General features: G+C 45.9%; 2 protein-coding genes across 2 annotated transcripts in view; both read left to right on the forward strand.

Annotated features, from left to right (window-relative positions):
* The window catches only part of SYMPK (symplekin scaffold protein), a 271,438-nt gene that overhangs the window by 131,866 nt on the left and 115,111 nt on the right, over positions 1-24,461 (forward strand). The window lies entirely within an intron of this gene.
* The window catches only part of FOXA3 (forkhead box A3), a 104,949-nt gene continuing 82,725 nt past the window's right edge, over positions 2,238-24,461 (forward strand). The window contains exon 1 of the mRNA XM_082231254.1: positions 2,238-3,212. Within this exon, the coding sequence (XP_082087380.1) occupies positions 3,141-3,212 (72 nt within the window). The 5' untranslated portion in view covers positions 2,238-3,140. The remainder of the gene's footprint in view (positions 3,213-24,461) is intronic.

Genomic DNA, 24,461 nt, shown 5'->3' on the forward strand with positions numbered 1-24,461 from the left:
CCTCACAGGATAGTTGTGAGGATAACATGGGGGAAGACAAGAACTATGGACAGCATCTTACGCTCCGTGGAAGACAGCTGAGAGATAAATGCAACAGGTCCATCAACTCAATCAATCGGTTCCAGTCAGAATTCTCAACAAGTGTGTTTTCCAGTGTTTTCCCTTATTTTCCGTAACAATGTCACAATGTATGGTTGCCTAAGTTTTGTTTAAACTAAAGCAAAAGCTCTGGAGAGCTGTGATTTAAACAACTTGATACATTCCCTAGTTCATCTTGCTTTCTTCTTACTCTTGCAAAAACAACAACAACAACACAACCTTCCCCTGCAATCTTTCCCTTTAACTGACTAAACTTTGTTCTTTATGACATTGTCTGTTGCTGTACACCTGTACTGAAGCTACTGCATGGAACTGTACCAAAAGCCTTTTTAAAATAATAAAAATTGTGCTCTAAAAACAAACACACAAACAACTCAATCAATCAGGTGTTCCTGCAGCCTCACCCCTGACCATTAGGTCCAGTCATGACCAGCTCTGGGGTTGCAGTGCTCATCTCGCTTTATTGGCCAAGGGAGTCGGCGTATTGCACTTGGACGTCCTTTCGAACTGCTAGGTTGGCAGGAGCAGGGACCGAGCAACGGGAGCTCACCCTGTCGCGGGGATTCGAACCGCCGACCTTCTGATCAGCAAGTCCTAGGCTCTGTGGTTTAACCCACAGCGCCACCTGCGTCCCCTCATGGTATAGGGTACCCGAGTGAGCTGGGAGTGGGGCAGGACTGTAGCTCAGTGGCAGAGCGATGGCTTTGTATGAGGAAGCTCCCAGGTTCAGTCCCAACCAGTCTTGGCCTGCAGCTCCCTCCTTGCATCATTTATTCTGTCATTACCAGGCGGGGCAATGCTTTCCTTTTGAGTGGAGGGAGAGGCAAAGTAGGTGTTGAGCAGTTCCGCCTTCTCTTTATCACCTAATAGCAATTCTCCTCCTTCTCCACAGAGCATCTACTCCTTGCATGTTCTTCCTCTTGCTTCGAACAGAGCCAAATAAACCTTATTTCCAACCTCTCGAACAAGCCTGAGCTCATTCTGAGCTTTGGCCTGTCTGACCTTCTCCCTGCAGCTGTAGCGTACTCATGTATACTCTTTCTTTGCGATTTCCCCTTTCTTCCATTTCTTATACGTGCCCTTCTTAAGTACCAGCTCACCTGTAAGCTCCTTATGCAGCCACCCTGGCTTTTTTTAAATGCCTCCCACTTTTCTTTCTTGTTGGAATAGGCCAGAAATGTAGCTGCCCATGAGAAATAATCGCATGTGGTTCCCCCAAAAAATCAAGGAGGGAGAAACTCTTTTATGGCGCAGCTGTCCATGGACTCACAGCTGTCCATTGAGGCACAGGTCAAATCTGTGTCCAGGGTAGCTGTTGACCAGCTCCATCTGGTACGTACGCTAAGACCCTCCCTGCCTGCGGACTGCCTCACCAGAGTGGTGCACGCTCTGGTTATCTCCCGCTTGGACTACTGCAACGCGCTCTATGTGGGGCTACCTTTGAAGGTGACTCGGAAACTACAACTAATCCAGAATGCGGCAGCTAGACTGGTGACTGGGAGCGGCCACTGAGACCATATAACACTGTTCTTGAAAGTCCTACATTGGCTCCCAGTACGTTTCTGAGCACAATTCAAAGTGTTGGTGCTGACATTTAAAGCCCTAAACGGCCTTGGCCCAGTATACCTGAAGGAGCGTCTCCACCTCCATCGTTCTACCCGGACACTGAGGTCCAGCGCTGAGGGTCTTCTGGTGGTTCCCTCACTGCGAGAAGCCAAGTTACAGGGAACCAGGCAGAGGGCCTTCTCGGTGGTGGCACCCACCCTGTGGAACGCCCTCCCACCAGATGTCAAAGAGAAGAACAACTACCAGACTTTTAGATGACATCTGAAGGCAGCCCTGTTTAGGGAAGCTTTTAATGTTTGATGCATTACTGTATTTTAATATTTTGTTGGAAACCGCCCATAGTTGCTGGGGAGGCCCAGCCAGATGGGCGGTGTATAAATAATTTATTATTATTATTATTATTATTATTATTATTATTATTATTATTATTATTGGATTGCCGACCAATCCCGGGAAACCTCGTGTTTTTAACACCGGCCACGTTGCAGGTATTTAGAAGCTCTTCACGCTACAGAGGCAAATATTTCCCCTGTACACAGAACTACTGCTTAAGGAACAGCTGCAAGGCCCAGTTTAAAGTTGGCAACCTGAATCCCCTCACCACTCAAAACGAAAACGCAAAGTTTCCCTTGAACATACCAGCTCCAAGACTGGGGAAAGGAATTGACAAGAGACCCAGCGAGCCCTCTTAACTTGCCAACAGCAGAGCGTACAAACTGCAAATGTTCTCCCTCTGCTTCTGACGGCTGTGGGTGCGAACTGTGCCCTTTGCCTGTCTTACTGCCCAGGCCTCAGTCGCCAACCTCAGCCATCCCTGTCCAAACAGGCTGAGTGTAATTTAACCCACAGGAGCCTCTGCCGTGTGATACCCACTTGGTGGCCAGCTTTCTTGCCGAACTCCTCTCTTCCACAAGGTGGCAGAGGTAACCTGGCCTGGCCGGCTGGGATAAACCTCAGGTAAGAACACTCTGATTGCCATCCAGCGGGTGGAGTATTTGGAGCAAATGCCTGACTTTATAAAGACTTGGTTCTGTCCAGAGGGACAGCCCTTCATCTACTTGGAGACAAGCTGAGGACACGCAGCAGTTCAGGTCTACACGGCAGCGGTCAGCAAGCGTGTCACGGAAACACCCCGCGGGAGGAAGCAACGGGCTTGATGCCCCAACATTGGAGGGATCGTCTCACTTTGCCCTACGCCATGGAAGCCTGTTGATTCCTTTACCTCTGCTCCCAAAGTCCCCTTCTGCATTTTCAGGGGAGGCGAAAGGAGAAGGCGGACAGTTAATTCGGCAGCAGACTCAGTCGCCGCTCTCTTTGGTGGGTGGATTTCAGAAAGAACCTATAATTTTTTTGAGAAGACAAAGAATAGTAATAACTAAACCCTGCAAAGAAAGCCATTCCAGGATTTTAAAAAAATAATAATTAGTGTGCGCTCGCAAGATTCCCTTTCCCCCCTTTCTTACTGGGATTTTGGAATGCTGGGCTCTGTCAAGATGGAATCGCACGACATTTCCGAATGGACTTCATACTACAACGAACCCACGGAGGTAGGTGCCAAATAGCGCAAAAAACCCCAACAACTTGGGAATAATTTGGGAATAACTTGGGAATAGATGCTTTTTTTTTTTTTAAGGAGTAGGGTTTAAAAGAAGCAACTGTGACTGCTCTATTTAGGACATGAATGAGATATAATGTTAATTGTGAGACCCAGCAGTACTGCAATCTTGGGAACTCTCTTGTGTGCTTCCAGGGTATTGGGCTATATACTTCCTTTATCAGAATACGCAACTCAAAACTCCTGTTGCTATAAGGAACCGTCCCGGGCATCGCTACTAGGCAGGCAGAGACAGAGTATTCTACCTGTCGACAACTTAAAAGGAAGGAAAAATAGCAGGCAGTATAATTTAGTTCGGCAGTTCAACTTTGTGGAATTCAGAAACATGTAGAATTCGCTCTCAGAAAAGGCAGTGGTGGACCCCAGATTGCATGGCACTAAAACAAGATTAGGCAAATCCATGGAGCGTAAGACTATCCATGGAGCTACTAGTAGCTACGTTCTATTTCCACTGTTGGGGGCAGTAAAACTTCCAAATAATACCAGTTTTTGGGAAATCCCAAGTGGGGGGAGTAGGTTTCGCACCCAGGTCCTGCTTGTGGGATATGGTGGGTCACTCTGAAAACAGTCTGCTGGACCACCACCAGTGTGACCCAGAAGGTTCTTCTCGTGTTCCTAGGGATGTTAAGAACTGCCTTCCTAGATCGGACCCAATTATTCCAGAGTTCTTTCCTAGCTATGGCCAGTTAAAATGAAACAAAAGCTTGCTGCGGTCTATCTGGTCAATGCATGGGCCTGTCCAGCTAAGAGGACTAATTGTGCCTCTCCAAGGTTTCAGAAAGCGAATCCTTCCCAGAGATTGGGGATTGAACCTTCTGGATGCAAGGCATGTGGTCTGCCACGGCGTCACCATGGCTCTACCCCAGGTGCCACTGGAAGGGCACGGAAGCCATGGGTCACCCAGCTCTGTTCTTACCACCTGGCATCCAACCGTTTATTTACAACCTCTGATTATGGGCCAAATGACGTCTCCAACCCCCATGGGTGTTTACCTCGCCGTTTTTATGGCCGTCGTTTTATGGTTACAGTCTGTAAAGTTTTCTAAAGGAAGCCTCCAACCAGGTCAATCGCAGCACCCAAGGGCCCAGGCAGCCTTAGTACTTTACATTTCAAAAACGGGAGCTGGGTCTTTCAAAACACCAGCTTTCTCTTAAGCTGACGCAGCGTGTACCAATATCGTCTTGGTCCCGTATCCCAAAAAGAGCCATTTTCTCCTGCCGCTCCTGCAAATGCCTATCTCAAAGCCACCTTTCTTGCGGTTGGAAAACTTTGCCGTCGATTCCATATTCCGTGCTTCCTCCCTCGCCTCCCTGCTGTTGCAGCAATATAAATTAAAACTGCGATTGCAGGGTCTTGGAGGTGGGAGAAAAAGAAAACCCAGTGTCATATTTCTTTCGCTTTTAATTAAATTTAATTACTGAGCCAAGAAGCTTATAATCCCAACACGTTGCTCCTCAGCCCCCTGCCTCCGACCAGGTGTCGGCTAGGTCGCGGTGCCAGTTTCTAAAATGGCTGCATGTTGCCTACTCTGCGCTGCCTGACATCAGCTTCCCAGGGTCTCGGGAAGGAGTTTTTCCCAGATGCGATCTATACTGCTGAGCTTTAATTCCCCCCCAGCCTCCAAAGGGGGCACAAGGTGGCCCTTATGGAGGGGATTGGCTGGGTTTCTTCAATGCCAACACAGGTCCTACGGTTTGGTCTTAGCAGGAGCTTGCCAGCACTTCAGATCCTGAGCTCTGTTGCCCATGCACTTTGGGCGATAGCTGCTTCCTTTTGTAATTCTAGGCAGGGACAATACCTGTGTCCGTCCCCCACCCCTAAAATATATATATAACACCCTGTGTTTGGGAGTAAAAGCAGTGCAGTGCATAGCCCTCTGTCGTCCTAACGCGCCTTTTTTGCTTTCTCCCCTGTCCACTGCTGCTACGTGGCCCACTTACAGTGGTACCTCGGGTTAAGTACTTAATTTGTTCCGGAGGTCTGTACTTAACCTGAAACTGTTCTTAACCTGAAGCACCACTTTAGCAGCTAATGCTGCTGCCGCGCCGCCGGAGCACGATTTCTATTCTCATCCTGAAGCAAAGTTCTTAACCCAAGGTACTATTTCTGGGTTAGCGGAGTCTGTAACCTGAAGCGTATGCAACCTGAGGTACCACTGTAGTTGCGCTCTCTCAACAATGCATGGGTGGCCAAAATTGCTCCAAAAAAACACTCATTCTGGCAGCTAGACTGGGTGGGGACTGGGAGCGGCCGCCGAGACCATGTAACACCGGTCCTGAAAGACCTACATTGGCTCCCAGTATGTTTCCGAGCAAAATTCAAAGTGTTGGTGCTGAGCTTTAAAGCCTTAAATGGCCTCGGCCCAGTATACCTGAAGGAGCGTCTCCACCCCCATCGTTCAGCCCAGACACTGAGGTCCGAGGGCCTTCTGGCGGTTCCCTCCCTGCGAAAAGTGAGGTTACAGGGAACCAGGCAGAGGGCCTTCTCGGTAGTGGCACCCACCCTGTGGAACACCCTCCCTTCAGATGTAAAGGAAATAAACAACTATGTTACTTTTGAAACAAAATAAAAAAAATCCTTCCTATTGAAATTTTTTAATTTGTTTCAACTATGGCAGACCTGTAACTTAATTTTAGAAGACATCTGAAGGCAGCCGTGTTTTGGGGAAGTTTTTACTGTTTAATGCTGTATTGTGTTTTTAATATTCGGCTGGAGGGAAAACCAGCCAGATGGACGGGGGTAAAATTATTATTATTATTATTATTATTATTATTATTATTATTATTATTATACCATTCTGTGCATAATGTACTCAGACAGAATTCTCTTTTTTAAAAGCCTAAGGTCCCAATTCAATGGGCACTTGCTTAGGAGTAACCCTCAAGGAACACAGTGGAAATCAACTTAAGATAAAAAAAATAAATCTGTGCGTCTCTCTAGAACTGAGGGCCGCACGAAGATTGGCTTAACAAAATGAAACACTTCACATGACTCGTACCCAAAAGAGGATGCAGTCATAGGCGCTCCTATCAATAGTTCTGCAGAAAGATTAGATAAAATTTCCTCAGGGGCAGATAAACTGTGGTCACCATGATGAGATCTAAAATGGAAGCCCTGTTGTACTGCTAAAAGCCAATCCTTGGGGAATAGCGACAAGGGTAGGTGAGCGTCTCTGGGATGACGTCTGCTGGGTCACTCACAGGCATCGAGTCTCCAAAATGGCAGGCTACACGGACCTTTGGCTAGAATCCAAGCCGGCAATACAATCAGCGCGCACAGTAACCTAAGCAATGGAAAATATATTAATATTGCCACGTCGCTTCCGCCGGGTGCTAAGCTCTGCCTCTTACGCACGGGTTGCCAAGGGTCATTATTTATTTTATTCCCCCTATCTACCAGTGCAATTCTCTGCGCGACGTTACCCGATATTTTAACATCAGCAACAGCACCGTGTTATAAACCATCACTGAAACAATCAAGGTATAACCAGCAAAAGCTTAATAATAATAATACAGTGGTACCTCAGGTTACATACGCTTCAGGTTACATACGCTTCAGGTTACACACTCTGCTAACCCAGAAATAGTGCTTCAGGTTAAGAACTTTGCTTCAGGATGAGAACAGAAATCGGGCTCCGGCGGCGCAGCAGCAGCAGGAGGCCCCATTAGCTAAAGTGGTGCTTCAGGTTAAGAACAGTTTCAGGTTAAGAACGGACCTCCGAAAGTACTTAACCCGAGGTACCATAATAATAATAATAATAATAATAATAATAATAATAATAATAATAATGTTTCGCAAGCAGCAGTTCATGCGGCCCTGGAAAAATGTCAGAGAATGAAACAGCCCCGGCGTTAAGCGTAACACAGGCAGGGAAATCATTGTCTTTTAAAAGCCTGTGGGAAAATAAATAGATTCTTTAAAATGCATTAAGGCAAGCAGCAGGCGGGCCTCTGTAGCAGCCTTCCCCAACCTGGTGCCCCCAATATGTTTTGGACTACAGTGACGGCTATGCTCAGCTGGAACGGCGGGAGGCAGCCAAGTTTCTGAATACAGTACAGTGGTACCTCAGGTTACATACGCTTCAGGTTACAGACTCCACTAAGCCAGAAATAGTACCTCAGGTTAAGAACTTTGCTTCAGGATGAGAGCAGAAATCGTGCTCCGGCGGCGCAGCAGCGGCAGCAGGAGGCCCCATTAGCTAAAGTGGTGCTTCAGGTTAAGAACAGTTTCAGGTTAAGAACGGACCTCCGGAACGAATTAAGTACTTAACCCGAGGTACCACTGTACCAGCTTCTGGAAACCATGAGAGGGGCTCTTGAGATCGGAGCCTGCTTGGAGTTTCCTACAGGAATCTGGCTGGCCACTGTGAGAACAGAATGCTGGACTAAATGGGCCATTGGCCGGATCCAGCACTTCTGGTGTTCTTATCAGAACATCAGCCTCATCAGCCCCAGCCATAATAATAATAATAATAATAATAATAATAATAATAATAATAATTTATTATTTCTACCCTACCCATCTGGTTGGGTTTCCCCAGCCACTCTGGGCAGCTTCCAGAAGAATATTAAAATACAATAATTCTTCAAATATTAAAAGCTTCCCTAAACAGGGCTGCCTTCGGATGTCTTCTAAAAGTCCGATAGTTGTTTATTTCTTTGACGTCTGATGTTAGCAAGTCTTTCTACCCAACACTGCAAATCAGGGCAGGCTTACTGTGTGCCCTTGGCAAACCTGGGCGGCAACGGGTGGTTGCTCACGCCCTTGTCGCTTGATGACGCCTCTTTATTTATTTGATAAGATTTCCATCGCAACGTTGGTAGCATAACGATAGCTCAAACTATATGTGGAGTAGAGAGATAGAGATAGCTCAAACTATATGTGTGTGGAGAGAGAGAGAGAGAGAGAGATCTTCTTTGGCCAGGCATAGTCAAACTCAACTCCCCAGATGTTTTGGGACTACAACTCCCATCATCCCTGACCACTGGTCTTGTTAGCTAGGGATGATGGGAGTTGTAGTCCCAAAACATCTGGAGGGCCGAGTTTGACTATGTCTGTCTTTGGCGATCAATCGTAGACGAGTAAGATTGTCTTCCATGAACACGGTCTTAACAGTGAGTCCGTAAGTGACTGTGGAGGCCAATTCTGGATCCACACGTCCTATAGACACACACACACACACACACACACACACACACAAAGAGTAGTATATAAATTTAATACTACTACTACTACTACTACTACTACTATATAGATATATATATATATATAAATCTTACGATGTTTTTTATGACAGAGAAGAACTTGTAGTGCTCAGGTCGTTTGCAGGCTTCCCAAAGATCAGATCCGAGGTCCACTTATTCCAGCATAGGGCCAGTCAGAACAAAAAGGAAAAACAAACCTGCCTGATCCCGAGGCAGAGGATAGGCCCATCTAGTTCAGTATTGCCTACACTGACTGGTAGCAGCTCCCTGTGGGTTTCAGGTAGGGATGTCTACCTGCAGGTGTGGCTGAGCACAGGTGTGGCTGAGCACTTCTTGCAAAGCCGATGTTCTACCAGTGAGCATGTGGCCATTTCCAGATATAATTTGCAATATCTATAAATGGTCCCCAATCGTAGATCACTAAACAATCTACAAAATATAGAATAAATTTTTTGAATATACAAAATTAGCTAAAATGACATATAGAATAAGAGACCAAAAAGGGACAAAGTTTGATGAAGAATGGGGTAAATTTATGGCATATATAAGAACAAAGTGTAGAAGCTTAAAAACTATGGCAGGGTTAACATAATTCCTGTGATGTGCATAGAAGGGGAATAAGAATCTACAGAAGGGGATATATCTCTAGAAAACCGAAGCAGGGAAGGAAGGAAGTCGAGGCGTGAGGACACGCAGTGTAAATATGATGACTTAAAATGTTGATTGTAAAGGATTGCTTTATTTTCTTCTTGTTTGTTTGTGAAAAACCCAATAAAAAACACAAAGATAGATAGATGATAGATAGATAGATAGATAGATAGATAGATAGATAGATAGATAGATAGAATAAGACACATCATAAATAAAGCAGTAATTAAAAGTAGCCAGGTGACATGGAACAGAAGAACTTAAGAAGAAGCACTATACCATTTGTGGGATACCAGGAATTGAATTTGGGACCTTCTGCATGCAAAGCACATATTCTGCCACTGAGCCATGGCCCTTTCCCCAGATTGTGCCATAAGGACCACACATTGCACAGTAATAATGATGTTTAATGTCTGCCCCTAGATTTACAGTTTAAAAAAGGCAGGATGATTAGCAAAGGATGGATTGGGTTAAACCACAGAGCCTAGGACTTGCCGATCTGAAGGTCAGCAGTTCGAATCCCCGCGACGGGGTGAGCTCCTGTTGCTCGGTCCCTGCTCCTGCCAACCTAGCTGTTCAAAAGCACGTCAAAGTGCAAGTAGATAAATAGGTACCACTCCGGTGGGAAGGTAAACGGCGTTTCCGTGCACTGCTCTAGTTCGCCAGAAGTGGCTTAGTCATGCTGGCCACATGACCCGGAAGCTGTATGCCGGCTCCCTCGGCCAGTAAAGCGAGATGAGCGCCGCAACCCCAGAGTCGTCCGCGACTGGACCTAATGGTCAGGGGTCCCTTTACCTTTACCTTTACCTTAAGTAGCAGCTAATTGATACAGATCTACATATATACAATGTTTCATGTGATTTATTTGTTTGGTATTTTATAATTTGTAAACCACCTTGGGTGTCTTGGCAGAAAGGCTGTATATCAGGCTTCCTCAACCTCGGTCCTCCAGATGTTTTGAGACTACAATTCCCATCATCCCTGACCACTCGTCCTGCTAGCTAGGAATCATGGGAGTTGTAGGACGAAAACATCTGGAGGGCTGAGGTTGAGGAAGGCTGCTGTATATAATCGTGATAAACAAATAAAACACAAATCCTTTTTAAAAAAAAACTGAAAAGTTGAGGATGAAACTCACTGAGCAATATCCAGCAAAAACTAAGAACAGCCCAAGTTAGTCTTGGGGGGCCAAGCGAGACTTGATGGTGTCAGGATCATTTGAGCCCCTGCCAAGAGAGACCACGCTTATGGCGTGGGATTCGGAGTGACCAATTCTGGGTCACTTTGCCATTAGCACCACTTCTTGTACTGGGGTCCAAGCACCCAGGAGCTGGAATCTACATGACACCAAAAGGCAACATATAATGGGCAGCTGACGTTGTATTGCCAGGCCTTATACTTCAGCTGGAGCCTTACACCTGGCGGAAGTTACTAGCTGGGTGCAGTGCTGGATTTACGTATAAGCTAAACAAGCTATAACTTAGGGCCGCACTCTCTTGGGGGCCCCCCAAAAAATTAAAGGAAAAAAAACCTGGATGTACATTTCCAAAATCTAAGTTAAAAAACAAATAAAATAAAACCTACATACAGCAACAGTGTTTTGTGTTGCGTAGGCTCCTATGATGTAAGTAATGGGCACTGCCTGCTAGCCTGCTCCCTAAAATATCACAGGTTTGCTCATTTCTATATACAGTAGTACCTCTGGTTGCGGATGGGATCCATTCCAGAGCTCCGGTCTGGATCCCGAGGTTTCCGCAACCGGAAGTGCCTGTTCTGCACATGCACGTGGCGCGATAGAGTGCTTCTGCACATGTGTGTGGCGCGTAGAGCGCTTCTGCACATGCACGAGCAGCGAAACCTGGGAAAATACTTCCGGGTTTGCTGTTTTTGCAACCTGAAGTTGCAAAAGCCGAGGTTCTACTGTATAGGGTGCCTACATTTTGCATGGACTGGTTGCATCGCAACATGTGCAAATGGCTTTAGAGGTCCATAAATTACCATATAGCATATATTCAACACAAAATACAGCGACAATTTGTTGTTGACAAAGGACAGCTGGACATATAAAGAGCCCCATTACCTTCAGTAGCTTAGGGCCTCGTCAAACCTTAATCCAGCCCTGACTAGGTGTCAGAATTGCACCTCTAAGATCGAGCCCCAGGAGAGCTGGAAGAGGCAGTCCTCTGTTGCAAACTGCTCTGGAACCCACCTATGAGCTTCAAAAAGGACTTTTCCATGCAATGGAGGGGGGACGTCATTGCAAAACATGCCAGGCAACCCCGTCCCCAAAACATTTGCTTCGTTTGTAGCCCTTTCCGAAGCCGTCCAGGCTGGTGGCTGTTTTGTATAGCAAGGAGGTGAAACCTAAAGCACTGTGAATGGAGAACAGTGGGGCAGAGTAAGGCCGCATGATTCCAATCCTGTCTCCTAGTCCCCCTCTAACACATTCGTTTGTTCTTCCTGATAAAACTCCTCTGTATAAGATGAATGTGCAAAAGGACAAATCCAACACGCCTCCAAACAGGGTCAGAATCTTTTCCCTTTCTAGGAAGATTTGGTTTCACCGGGTGAAATCAGCATTGGAACATTAAGAACACTTCCTACTGTACAGTATTTTAAAATTCCCAGCTTTGTGTATTTATGTGCTTTAAATGCCTGTCAGAAGAAAGGACGCTGATCGGTTAACTTTAGGCATCCTGATTTCATGAAGGATTAAGGCTTATCAACAGTTTGTAGCTAGAAAGGAGGGACACGGGTGGCGCTGTGAGTTAAAACACAGAGCCTAGGACTTGCCGATCAGAAGGTCGGTGGTTCAAATCCCGAGCCCTCGTTGCTCCGTCCCTGCTCCTGCCAACCTAGCAGTTCGAAAGCACGTCAAAGTGCAAGTAGATAAATAGGTACCACTCCAGCGGAAAGGTAAACAGCGTTTCTGTGCGCTGCTCTGCTTCGCCAGAAGCGGCTTAGTCGTGCTGGCCACATGACCCGGAAGCTGTACACCGGCTCCCTTGGCCAATAAAGCGAGATGAGCACCACAACCCCAGAGTCGTTCACGACTGGACCTAATGGTCAGGGGTCCCTTTACCTTTACCTAGCTAGAAAGGGAGCCTCCATTGACAGAGGCTGTCTGTCTGATGACTAGTTTCTGGGGACGAACTGCAGGGAATGGTTACAGCCTGACTCCCTCCCTCGGCAATCTTCGCGGAGCTCTGGCCCAATGGTTGCCAGTGGCTTGAATTAATTAATTTTATAACGAATGGTTTTAGAGTGTTGTTTATGCTGTACTTTTGTACTGTTTTATTGTTGTTAGCCGCCCTGAGCCCGGCTTCAGCTGGGGAGGGCGGGATATAAATAAAATTTTTATTATTATTATTATTATTATTATTATTATTATTATTATTATTATTATCTCTGCCATGGCCAGCTTCCTAGGAACACCTACAGCTGGGCTGCGGTTGGTGACTTTTGATCTGCCCCAGCATATTCAGTTTCTTACACTTTTATTTTTCCTCTGTCCCGTTTGAAGAGTCTGTAAACAGTGGAATCTTTTATGTACCCAAAATGACATCATCCATATACCAAAGAGAGGTGGCAACAGATTTGGGGGACCCCAATGTCTGCAGAACTAGAGAGAGGGGAATTAAGGGCGAGGGACACCCACAATTGTTTTTAATTTTGTTTTTAATGCTGTAACCTGCCCTGGGAGCTTACAGTGAAGGGTGAGCGATAGATAGATAGATAGATAGATAGATAGATAGATAGATAGATAGATAGATAGATAGATAGATAAACAATCAGCCCAATTAGAGTTGAGCATGCTCAGTTGGTACACAAAGCTGTCTGAATACTAGTGGGGAGGGGAAACGGAACGGAATATCCTGGAGATGGGCACGCCAGCCTGGCTGGCACCCTAAACAGGATCACTCCGTTCCACGACATTTTGTTGCAGATCCCCCTGGTTATTTATATTTTTAAAGATTTATATATGCCAACATTTTCAATATTGTTTAAGGGGAAAAAAGAAAGAAATCCAGTTATATAACCCAACTATATAACGAGATCGAAACAGGCAATTGAAAGAAAAAAAAGTAAGCGGAAACATTAGTACACACAAGATAAAAGTGGACCAAAACTGAAAAGCTAGCAGCTGGTCGATAAGGGTAAACCAGGAAATTTAGCACAGACAAAATGGGAATGCTTTCAGGACTTCCAAAATCTAGAAACTGCCCCCCCCCCCAAAGAAGTTCTCATCTGCTGAGTTGTGCCTTGGTCTTATGTAGTAAATTTAGTTCAAATTATTAAGGGGTGTGAAGAGGTTTTATACCCAAATGAACCAATTGAGTGTCAAAAAGAAGGGGGAAGGGGGAGCCTACGCGTGAGCAGTTGCTTCACGATTTCTTCTCCCTCTGCAGCAGAGATAAAATAATCCAGATTGCAACACACCAGGCAGCCGACTCATTACACAATCATTCTTGGTTTGGTTAAAGAAATTCAGAACCATCAGGACAGAGAAAATTTGACTAGGGTGGAATCTAGACACATATAAAAAAAAAGAACGTTGAGAAAACGCTTTAAAAAAAAAGTTTTGAAAAATATATTGACTTTGCCATAGCTCACCATCACCATCTAGTGACACATTTGTGTAATGCACTTTACAACACACGTTTTATTTGAAGCTGTATAGCTGAGTCCGAGGATACAATAAACCATTTGCATTTATTTTTTAAAATGCAATATAATAGCTAGGGCTGCTTGCTGACCTTTATTAAGGTCCAGAGATTATATTCTCATGGGGGTGGGAGATGGTTGATGGAGGACCCTGGGTGAGGGACAGGGAAATTTTGGTCTCTTGGATTTCCTCCTGGCTGGGAGGAGCTAAGGACTAAGAATTACTTTTAAGATAGGACTCTGTATTCTACTTATTCTGTTTGCTATTTTATTGTATTATGAAAATCATAAAAATCTCACTACTGGGAATAATTGGGGCTGCTTGCTGATGTTTAGGCTTAACTCCATTCTAAACGTTTAGTGGGTTGATCAAAAACTCAATTTTAAATAGGTGGACCTAAAACCAGAATCTCAATACAGGCACATTTTGAAATTGCTGAAAGAAGCATGAGAGAATCAGAGCAAACGGGCGACCTTAACACCACCATTATTTCTTCATTCTCTGTGACATACCACAAATAAAAGTCGCCACCAGCAAAATCAGACAAGTAAGGTAAAAAAAAAAAGGTAAATTCTGCTCCATTAAGACTGATGGGAAGCTTGCCACTATGGGAGAAGGATTTCGGGCAAGACTTACCCACTTATTGATTAAAATGGTTTTAAATTTGCCGTTCTACAAACAAGGGTTTGAATTAGGCTGTGGGTCACGGCAACAGTTTAGAGTCACCCCTCTTGCAGGTTAATGTAGGTTTATCTTATTGCTGAAAACGTTACAATTGGGCCACTTTCTACTGAGTCACTTAAAAGACTTGGATTAATAAGTAACTTTGCTGTTAGTGCGCCTCAGAATGACAAAAAAACATGCTTTCATTCAGGCTGGCCAGGAATTTTGCATAAGACAAAAGTTAGCACACTGTTTCAGTAATCGATTAATCTGTTAAAATGAGATATCAGCTGAACGACTCTCAATTTATCAGACTGCCTTAGCTGGTTTTTAGTTCTCAGCGCCTGCAAATTCCAATGACACAAACCAATCTAATCAACAAGATACCACATTGCAATCGTTATTTTCATAGGTACAGGTGGTCTGCCCTAGACAAAGCTGTTTCAGTTTTATTAATCTGAACCAGTTTTTAGGTACTACCAACTGCACAAACATTTTCACTTTGCACAAAGTACCTAAGGAGTTCGAGTGCAACCCAAAAGAGGGAATTTCCTGTTTACACACCCCCTAGGTGGTTTCAAATGTTGCCTCCCCTGAACCCCCCACTAAAAAGAAAAAAAATAAAAATAAAAAATTCTTCAGCTTCCCAGATACTGGGAGCGGGACCTATACGAGAACCATATATTTTTCAAAAGGGAGATGGTTTTAGCTCTCAGTGCCCCTGCAGGGGAACAACACATGATTATCACCTCCTTCAGGTTCCAGATTTCTGTGAAGGCTTGGCAGTGATGACGTGAAACACCAGTGTTAGCGAAAGTTGTTCCGTCCACACCTAATATGACGAATCTCTGTGTACATGAACTGCTCAGAACCTTAGATATGAAACTATTTAAAGGGTGGACCTGGAAAACGACAAAGGGTCTCAATTCGCACTACTCACAGCTGTGGAAGCTTTTAAAAAGAACAACACACCCCTCAAATCACAATCTATCAAAGATGGGAGCAGGGTTCTCCACAACAGTGGTGGCGTAAGGAACAAAAGCATAGAACCAGTGAGAGGGTTCATTATTCTGCAGAAGTTCTTTGAGAAACTTGGAAGGAGACCCGGTCAGAATGCCGGAAGCAAGGTTTAAAACTGGTCAGATTTAGGTGTTCAGAGCGAAGCATCTCTTATTTGTAAATGTTGTTTATGTATTCACTTATTTTGAAGATAACGGTTTTTGGAATTCACCGACGGACTCGTCCCCTCACTAATATGACCAATATTAACATGCATATTGAGGAAGTACTTGAACAATGAGCAGAAAGCTGACATTTGCTATACAGTCGTACCTCGGGTTAAGTACTTAATTTGTTCTGGAGGTCTGTTCTTAACCTGAAACTGTTCTTAACCTGAAGCACCACTTTAGCTAATGGGGCCTCCTGCTGCCGCCATAGCACAATTTCTGTTCTTATCCTGAAGCAAAGTTCTTAACCCGAGGTAATATTTCTGGGTTAGCGGAGTCTGTAACCTGAAGCGTATGTAACCCGAGGTACCACTGTACATGTAATCAAAAGATACTGATCACTAAATATGCCTCTTGGAGATCCACTCACAAATCTCACAGGCCCTGGGTAGTTTGGCTCTTTGGTCGTGTACACAGTACTCTGTTGAAACGCAGTTAGCATATTCTTTTTTCTCAATTTATATTGAAGCTGCTCCGGGATTGGCAACCACATCAAAATGCTGTATTTCTTAAGAAACAATGGGATAGATGCAGATTGTGACTAAGGTTATATGTGTGTCCCCCGAACCAGTGGTTGACGCACACCGAATGCCGAGTCGACGGGAGTGTGTACACAGCCTTTGTAAGAAAGAACCTAGCGTTGAGTGCTATAACTTATCCGGACTGATTTGATGATGATGATGATGATAGTTTATTACTTGTACCCTTCCCATCGAACTAGATTGCCCCAGCCACCCAGGGCAGCTTCCGAAAGAATATAAAAGAACACAACGAAACATCAGATGTTAAAATCTTCCCGATAGGGAAGACTGGGTTAAAAACAGCCAAGACTCCTGTGTCATGTTAAAGACTCACAGATTTATCATGGCGTAAACTTTCATGGACTCCACAAAAGCTTACGCTGTGATAAATCTGTTAGTCTTTAACGTGCCGCAGGAGTTTGGGTTGTTTTTTTGCTACCCCTCTTAACATCCTTAGGTTGGATTTTAATTTCCCTTTCTGCCATTTTTTAATCCCAGCAAACTTTTGCTTTGCGGTCAAATCTATGATCGTGGGAAATAAACAAACGGGTTAAGAAAATGTCTTTTCTAGTCATCGGCAGACGTGTGAGAGGGTCTCTGAAAGTCGTTTTGTTTGTGTAAATATAGCAGAAGGACAGGGACGCGCATCAGAGCTGTGGTGTGTGTTCTCTAAGGCATCCCTTACAGAAATGCCCAGGTGTTTTAAACCTCTGTAGGGTGAAAGGTACAATAACAGGCTGCCGTCCCGTACATATTTACTTTGGAGTAAGTCGTGGAGAGTCCCATGGGGCCTACTTCTGAGTCAATGTGTTTCAGAGTGGGCTGCTACACGTGTGTTTAGGATTGCAGTCTAAGTTCTTCCGAAGACACAAAATAGGAGCAGGGAGTCGTAACAATATCTCCCTATCCCATTCATGACGGTTTAAATCAGAATCTCTTTGACAATTATTAGCGGGATTCTTTTTAGCCTTGATTATACCTAAAACTGATTGCTACCATTATTGCTGGATATCCAAATCACCTAAAACAGGGGCAGCTCTAATGGTACTCTTCAGATATTGCTGGATTCAGACTCCCATCCATTCAAGCCAGAATGGCCCATGGTCAGACATGGTGGGATTTGTAGTTAACAACTAGACTAGGGCACTAAGTTGACTCCCCTTGGTCATAGCTGTCAATTTACAGATTTGAAAATAAGGGATCAGCAACCTCGAAAATAAGGGATCAGCAGCCAAAATAAGGGATCAACAATTACTTTGATAAAATACATATTTTGTTGCGTGCAAATGGCTTTAGATACCCATTAGGTCCTATAAATTACCCTATAGCATATATTCAACACAAAAAACAGCAACAATTTGTTGTTGACAAAGCACAGCTGGACATAGAAAGGGTCCCATTACCTTCAGTAGCTTATTTAAGGGACATCATCAATAAGGGACAGCAGCGGGACATGGAGCTGGGATAAGGGACTGTCCCGCCAAATAAGGGACGCTTGACAGCTATGCCCTTGGCCTAAGTGTATTCTATAATCCAAAGGTATTCTATAATCTCTCCTTCCCCCAAAAAATAATCTGAAATGTTTGGTAGAAGTCTAAACCGAGAAGAGGGTCACCAACTTTTAAAAATTAGTCCTGCCCCTGTGCCTTAAGCAGTTAGTTGATTGGTACAAATTTAGCAGGTGAATATTTTCCTGGCATAGAGCTAACATGATGGGGGAAAGCTTCATTTGCAAAAAAATATCTCTGCATCAGGCTGCTGTTAACTGCACAGGAGTAGGGCCAGTGACAACTTTGGCAATTGCACATGCAAATCCTTCTGGGGTCTGGTTGAAAAGCAAAACGTTCTGCAAGCCGAGACGGAGTTGGCACTTCCAGCCATTTTTAAGACAACGGCTCTTTTTTCCTCTCTCCCTCCCTCCCCATCTCCAGTGGTCCAGTCCACCGTCTCTCCCAGCCCCCAGATGTTCAGAATTGGTCCACACTTTCCCATGCAGGAAAAACCGACTTAATTTTAGCACCTTCTGTGGTCTTCGTGGAATGGAGCAAACAGAAACCTGCTGGGCAGGATGCAAACTTTGCCCGAGAACCAATGGGTGTCGTTCAGAGGGAAGGTGGCAACAGGATATGGTTGAAAGGGGGTGATTTTTGGCTCGGCCCGTTCCGTCGGAGCAAGGCAGGATTCTCTATTCAGCAGCAGAGTTTAATTTGAGCCAGGTTTCCAAGACGGTGAGCTCCAGAACCTCTTTTCAAGAGGCAAAATTTGGTCTTGGGAGAATTGCCAAGGTCCTGCTGCTGATACACAGCCTTTGATATACGCAGAGCTTTATGGCCTAAGCTAAATAAGCAGGTCCTTGCCCCCAAGGAGCTTGCAGTCTAAATTTCAACAGTGCAGAGAACAAAGGAAGGAGGTGCAGAGAGAGGATGAGGGTGAAGGACTGGCAAGCTACACATGCCTTTCCTTGAGTCCATTGGGAAACATGGGGAGCTTTTCTGTACTGGGGACCAGGGACTGGCAGCTATGCCAGACGAGACTGGGACGCGAAGGGTCTTTCCTAGTCCTACGCAAGAGACCCAAGAAGCTGCCTTTTAGAACCAATGATCTACCCTGACTGGCAGAGGCTCTTCAGAGTCTGGGCCTGCCCACACCAGAAGACGATGTCCAAACACCCCAGGGTTGTTTCACATCTTCTCTCCACGTAAGGTAAAGGTAAAGGGACCCCTGATCATTAGGTCCAGTTGTGGCCGACTCTGGGGTTGCGGCGCTCATCTCGCTTTATTGGCCGAGGGAGCCGGCGTACAGCTTCTGGGTCATGTGGCCAGCATGACTAAGCCACTTCTGGCGAACCAGAGCAGCACACGGAAACGCTGTTCACCTTCCCGCCAGAGCGGTGCCTATTTATCTACTTGCACTGGTGTGCTTTCGAACTGCTAGGTTGGCAGGAGCAGGGATCGAGCAACGGGAGCTCACTCCATTGCGGGGATTCGAACCACCGACCTTCTGATTGGCAAGTCCTAGGCTCTGTGCTTTAACCCACAGTGCCACCCGTGTCCCTCTCTCCCCGTCTGCCCCCTTTAAATGGAAGGTTTTTCAATCCGGGCTGTTCTGCACTTTCCACGGATTGGAAAACCCCACAGTTAGAGGGGGGAAAGGTCTGGGACAACCCTGAAATGGAGACAAAGTCATGTGGACCCCCCCCCCCCAGAAACGGAGAGGCAGGTCAACACACATTCGCATTTTGCTCGCTCAGGTGTGGGCAAGTCCTAGCAGGAGTTGTCAGGGATCGAATTTGGGACTTTCTGCACGCAAACCAGACTTTCTACCACTGAGCTAAGGCCCTTATAATGACAAACCTGGACGTGGCACAGGAGCTCTGTGATGGGATTCTATATTTTTTTGGTGGATTAAAAGCGTTAAGATCAGAATGTGGAAAATATGAAAACAAGGAAAGAGGCAGGAACGAAGATATTGGAGATGTTCTTCAGAGGTCCAGACTATGGGGAGCCCGGAAAAATTAATAATTAACAATTTGGACTGCAATTTGGTGGTTTTTTATTTTAGTTTATTGTTTTTAATTGGATTGTGATGTGGATATGTTGACTGGTTGTTTTTCTTGGAAAATCAATAAAAATGGTTTTAAAAAACAAAAGCAGGAGGAGGAGGGCTGCAGCACTTGAGGGGGGTGAACCCTTTCACCCGACATCATTTCTAGCCCACCCTCCAGATGTTTTGGACTACAACTCCCATCAGTCCCGGCCAGCACAGGAGAGCTCACTTCTCGGTCCTTAACATGCTGAAACCACCCAGGCATGTTCAAAGTCAGGGGAGCATTAAAGTCTGGGTTTCCCCCACTTAGAAGTAGTTTTATGGGTAGCAGTAAGGGTGATTCTACATGGAATTATGCTGTATATGATGTTGATGTGAATTAGAACCCCCGCTCCAGTGTACAGTCATACCTTGGGTTAAATACGCTTCGAGTTGAGTGCATTCGAGTTGCGCTCCGCGGCAACCCGGAAGTAACGGAGCACGTTACTTCCGGGTTTCGCTCCTTGCGCAGACGCTCAAAATGACGTCACGCGCATGCGCAGAAACAGCGGAGAGCGACCCGCGCATGCACAGACGTGCCGTCGCTAGATACGTTTATCTCTAGATGCGACGGGGCTCCGGAACGGATCCCGTTCGTATCTAGAGGTACCACTGTATAATGTATGGACAGGTGGGAAAACCCACTGTTTTCCTACCCTGCAACTGGTCTAAAAGAGTTGCCAGCATTTCTACAGCCCCTGCTCCTACGCTTTAAACAGTAGTCTTACCTGCAGACATTCAGCAGGCGACATTTTCACCACCCCTACACCCCCAAGCACAGGAGTAGGGCCAGTCAACAACAGTGGCTTCCTTCTGAAGCATTCAGCTGAATCTCCAAATAGAATCTCCAGTTAAAACAAATGCGTGAACACATGCCTTTGGATCTCACTCATCACTTCCTATTCCTGCCCCTCACTTCCCTCTGTTGCCTTCCCAACCTGCTGCTTAAGGGGCTGACTAGTTAACCCAGAACATTGGTGGTTTGAGCCCATCCGGGGATGGCTGTCTTAAGCATATGTGGCGCCGGGGTGCAAAGATCTGCCCGGCGCACACACCCCCCCAGGTTGCCCAGTCTCAGGCGCTCAGGAGGGAGGAGCTGGCCAGCCGCCTCAGCATCTCGCTGGCTCAGTTGCCCCCAAACTCGCGGCACAGAGCCACCCGCAGCAGAAGAGCCTGCCACGGCGCTCTGACCGACGGACGGGCTCTTCCCCGGACTCAACTCTCGGGCCCCGTACTCTTGGCCTGGCGCCCCTGAGAGCCTGCGCCCGGGTGCCCCGCACCCCTAGTGCCTATGGGTAAGACGGCCCTGTCTGTGGGCAGGATTCCTGTATTGCAGAGGGCTGGACTGGATACGGTACAATACGATAATCTTTATTGTCATTCTTCCATACAGACCAACGAAATTGAAAAATCTACATAAAACATTCAAACCCAACAAGCCTGCTATCCCAGCTATCCCAACCTGGTTAGCCCCCTAAAAACCCTGATACCCCATTTTTAAATACAATATACTCCCATAGACACTCTTTACACTGAGTTTAAAACCAAAACCGCATTTGGGTAGAAACTGTTTCTCAGGCGGCTAGGCCTAGTCTTTATAACCCTGTACCTTCTTCCAGAAGGCAGAAGCTGAAAGAGATCATTTCCGGGGTGCGCACTATCCTGCGCTATCTCTGCAGCTTTTTATAGCACCTGGAAGCATAGGTTTGATCCAAGGTGGGAAGAGTGCACCCAATTATTCTCTCCGCAGTCTGTGGGGTGACCCACAGAGTCTCTTCCACTCTACCATTCTATGATCCGACTTTTCTTTTCTTTTTAAAGTTGGTTTTGGAGCCCCTGCTGAGTGCATCTGCGCCTAACACACTGGTCCTCAAAAACGTGGGGGCAAAATTCTGAGGAAGGAAAGGATCTTAGCAAGTAAAGTCTTCTTTCCTCCTCCTGGGGAGCACGTGTGTGTCATAAAATAAAGTACAGAAAAGATGCTCAAGTTCAAAAAGTTTGAGAAACAAAGATGTTCGATGGGAGTTGTTGTAGTGCAAAACATCTGAAGGGCATCAGTTTAGGGAAGGTTTATTTAGACTTCTGTTATTCTGCAAAGCTCTGTGTTCCCAATGCCACCAAGATAAATGATATATTACTGCTGATGTAATGTTGGGGCTTTCACTTGACTAATGAAAGCAGCACAATCTCATGCATCTCTACCCAGGCCATGTTTATTTAGAAATAACTATTTTCAGTGGTGCGTTCTCATCCAAGTAAGTGTATTTTGGATTACAGCTTGGGGCGATTAACCAGTTAAGTGGATCCACTAGGTAAAGGTAAAGGGACCCCTGACCATTAGGTCCAGCCGTGACCGACTCTGGGGTTGCGGCGCTCATCTCGCTTTACTGGCTGAGGGAGCCAGCGTACAGCTTCCGGGTCATGTGGCCAGCATGACTAAGCCGCTTTTGGCGAACCAGAGCAGCACACAGAAACGCCGTTTACCTTCCCACTGGAGCAGTACCTATTTATCTACTTGCACTTTGACGTGCTTTCGAACTGCTAGGTTGGCAGGAGCAGGGACCAAGCAACAGGAGCTCACTCCGTCGTGGGGATTCGAACCGCCGACCTTCTGATTGGCAAGTCCTAGGTTCTGTGGTTTAACCCACAGCGCCACCCATAAATCTGCACATGTAAAAATCACATAGGTCTAAAGCAAAAGAACAAACAAACACGTACTTCTTTTGTTTGGGGATACTGCAGACAGATATTGCTTTTGGGTATTGAAGACACCTAATATGACATTTGACACCTGCAATTACAAAAGGAACTTCTACTAAAAAGCTGAATTCCTTGAATTCAAAAGTTATAAACCTATAGTCCCATGAATTGGGACCTGCCTTTTAGATGATTAACGTGGCTTTTAATTTTTTCACCTAACCGGTTAATCAACTCAGTGTTGCAGCCCTAAGTCAAATATTTTAAGTGCCTAAATCTCTGACCCTCCAGATATTGTTGGACTCCCATCTGCCCCAACTGGCATAACCAATAGCCAGCGATGATGATTGCAACATCTGGAGGGCCACTCTTGGCCTACAATGAGGTCTGGTGCCTCGCAAAAACGAGGAGTCCCTACTCACAGGCTTGATGTTTCGGAAAAGCAATGGCACACTTTTACAAAGTGGGAGGCAGGACCATGTCGCTGGCACACTTTGAGGGTACCCCGTGCCTGGGGCTGCAGTCCCACCCACATATACTAGGAGGGGAGCCTTCCTGAACACACTTCTGCTTGTGCCATCTCTAGAAAGCACGGCTCTGAGCGGTTTCCCCCTTGCTCCACTCTTTTCAAAAGGAAAACCTGCTCTTTAGTGACAAATCGGAACAAACGTCAATCCAGGGGGAACCGGAATTGCTGTTTGCTCCGATTACGCACTAGAGAGTGTGTTTTCACTGGGGGACAGCAACAGGAAGGGTGGACAAACCCTGAGTCAGGATTGCACCGTGCGGCTGCTAAACCAGGGGGCATGTTGGTTACCCCAGTTTAATGCTTCAACGAGCAAGATTTTGCAAACCGGCCCTATCTCCTCAGTTGCAGGGACTGAGCAGATTGGACTCCTGGTTTCCCAACAAAGGGGTGGCCTTTGATGTGGCTGTCGCCATGTTTCAAAGGTCTTCTTGTACACAGTGCAGAGGGATGAGAGATACCTTTGGGGAAAGGGGAGAGCAAGCCAGGGGCTGGTTGCCAGACCTGCCCCCCCCCCGCCCCCGCATGCAAACAACAGATTCTAATGTCCAAGGCTGCCTGTCCGGGGGTGGGGGTGAGGAGGGGGTGAGGGCCCCGGTCCAGCTTGCACAACGCCAGCGTCTGCTGTGCTGTTTAGAAAGGATTTGGGGCTATCAGGGAGATGAGAGAGGCCATGGAAAATCTAAACCCCACGCTCTCCTCCTGAGCGGCAAAAACCGGCAAAACCTGCAGCGGGAAAAGTTGCAAAGGATGGAAAAAGCGAAGAGGGTTCTAAAGAAAATTACACATCCACAATTGGACAGCTTTTCCGGGGGGGGGGGGATTTAAACTTCTGTTCAATCCCGGTTGCGGAAGAAAAGAACGTGAAGGCTCCGAGGTCACCATCTAAACATTTCTTTATAATCCCGCGAGCTTGAAACCTTACTAAAACGAAAAGCAAGTGTTATGTATTGAAGTTCTCACCCACTATTTAGTAGCAAGAGTCGTCAAACTTATTCGCAGCGCAGGGAAATGTGTTCAGTTACAGAGCATGCGTGTGATGTTGTGCAGGGCTCAAACCTAAACCATGACATCCATATATTAAGTTCCAAAATCATTTTTCTCAAAGTGCAACTGGCGTGTTAGGGGGAAGGGAGCCACCTGGTGCAGCCTATGCAAACTGATGGGTCTCAGCCAACTCACAGTTTATGGGGCATGTTGTGTTTGCTGCATACATAATGGTATCTATAATGGTAAACACAATGAAAGTGTCGTGTATTTGTAAACATACCGTGAAACCATGTGTCCTTCCCGCTTATTTACAAACGCTCATTTGTCCGGCACGCTTTGCATCCGCAAGCGCCGTGTGAACACGCTGTGTGTTAATTTTTTTAACACTGCCAAGGAGTGTGGTGGAGTCTCCTTCTTTGAAGGTCTTTAAGCAGAGGCTTGACAACCATATGTCA

The sequence above is a fragment of the Podarcis vaucheri genome (assembly GCF_965113315.1).
Source record: "Podarcis vaucheri genome assembly, chromosome: 7".
In the NCBI taxonomy this organism is placed as follows: Eukaryota; Metazoa; Chordata; class Lepidosauria; order Squamata; family Lacertidae; genus Podarcis; species Podarcis vaucheri.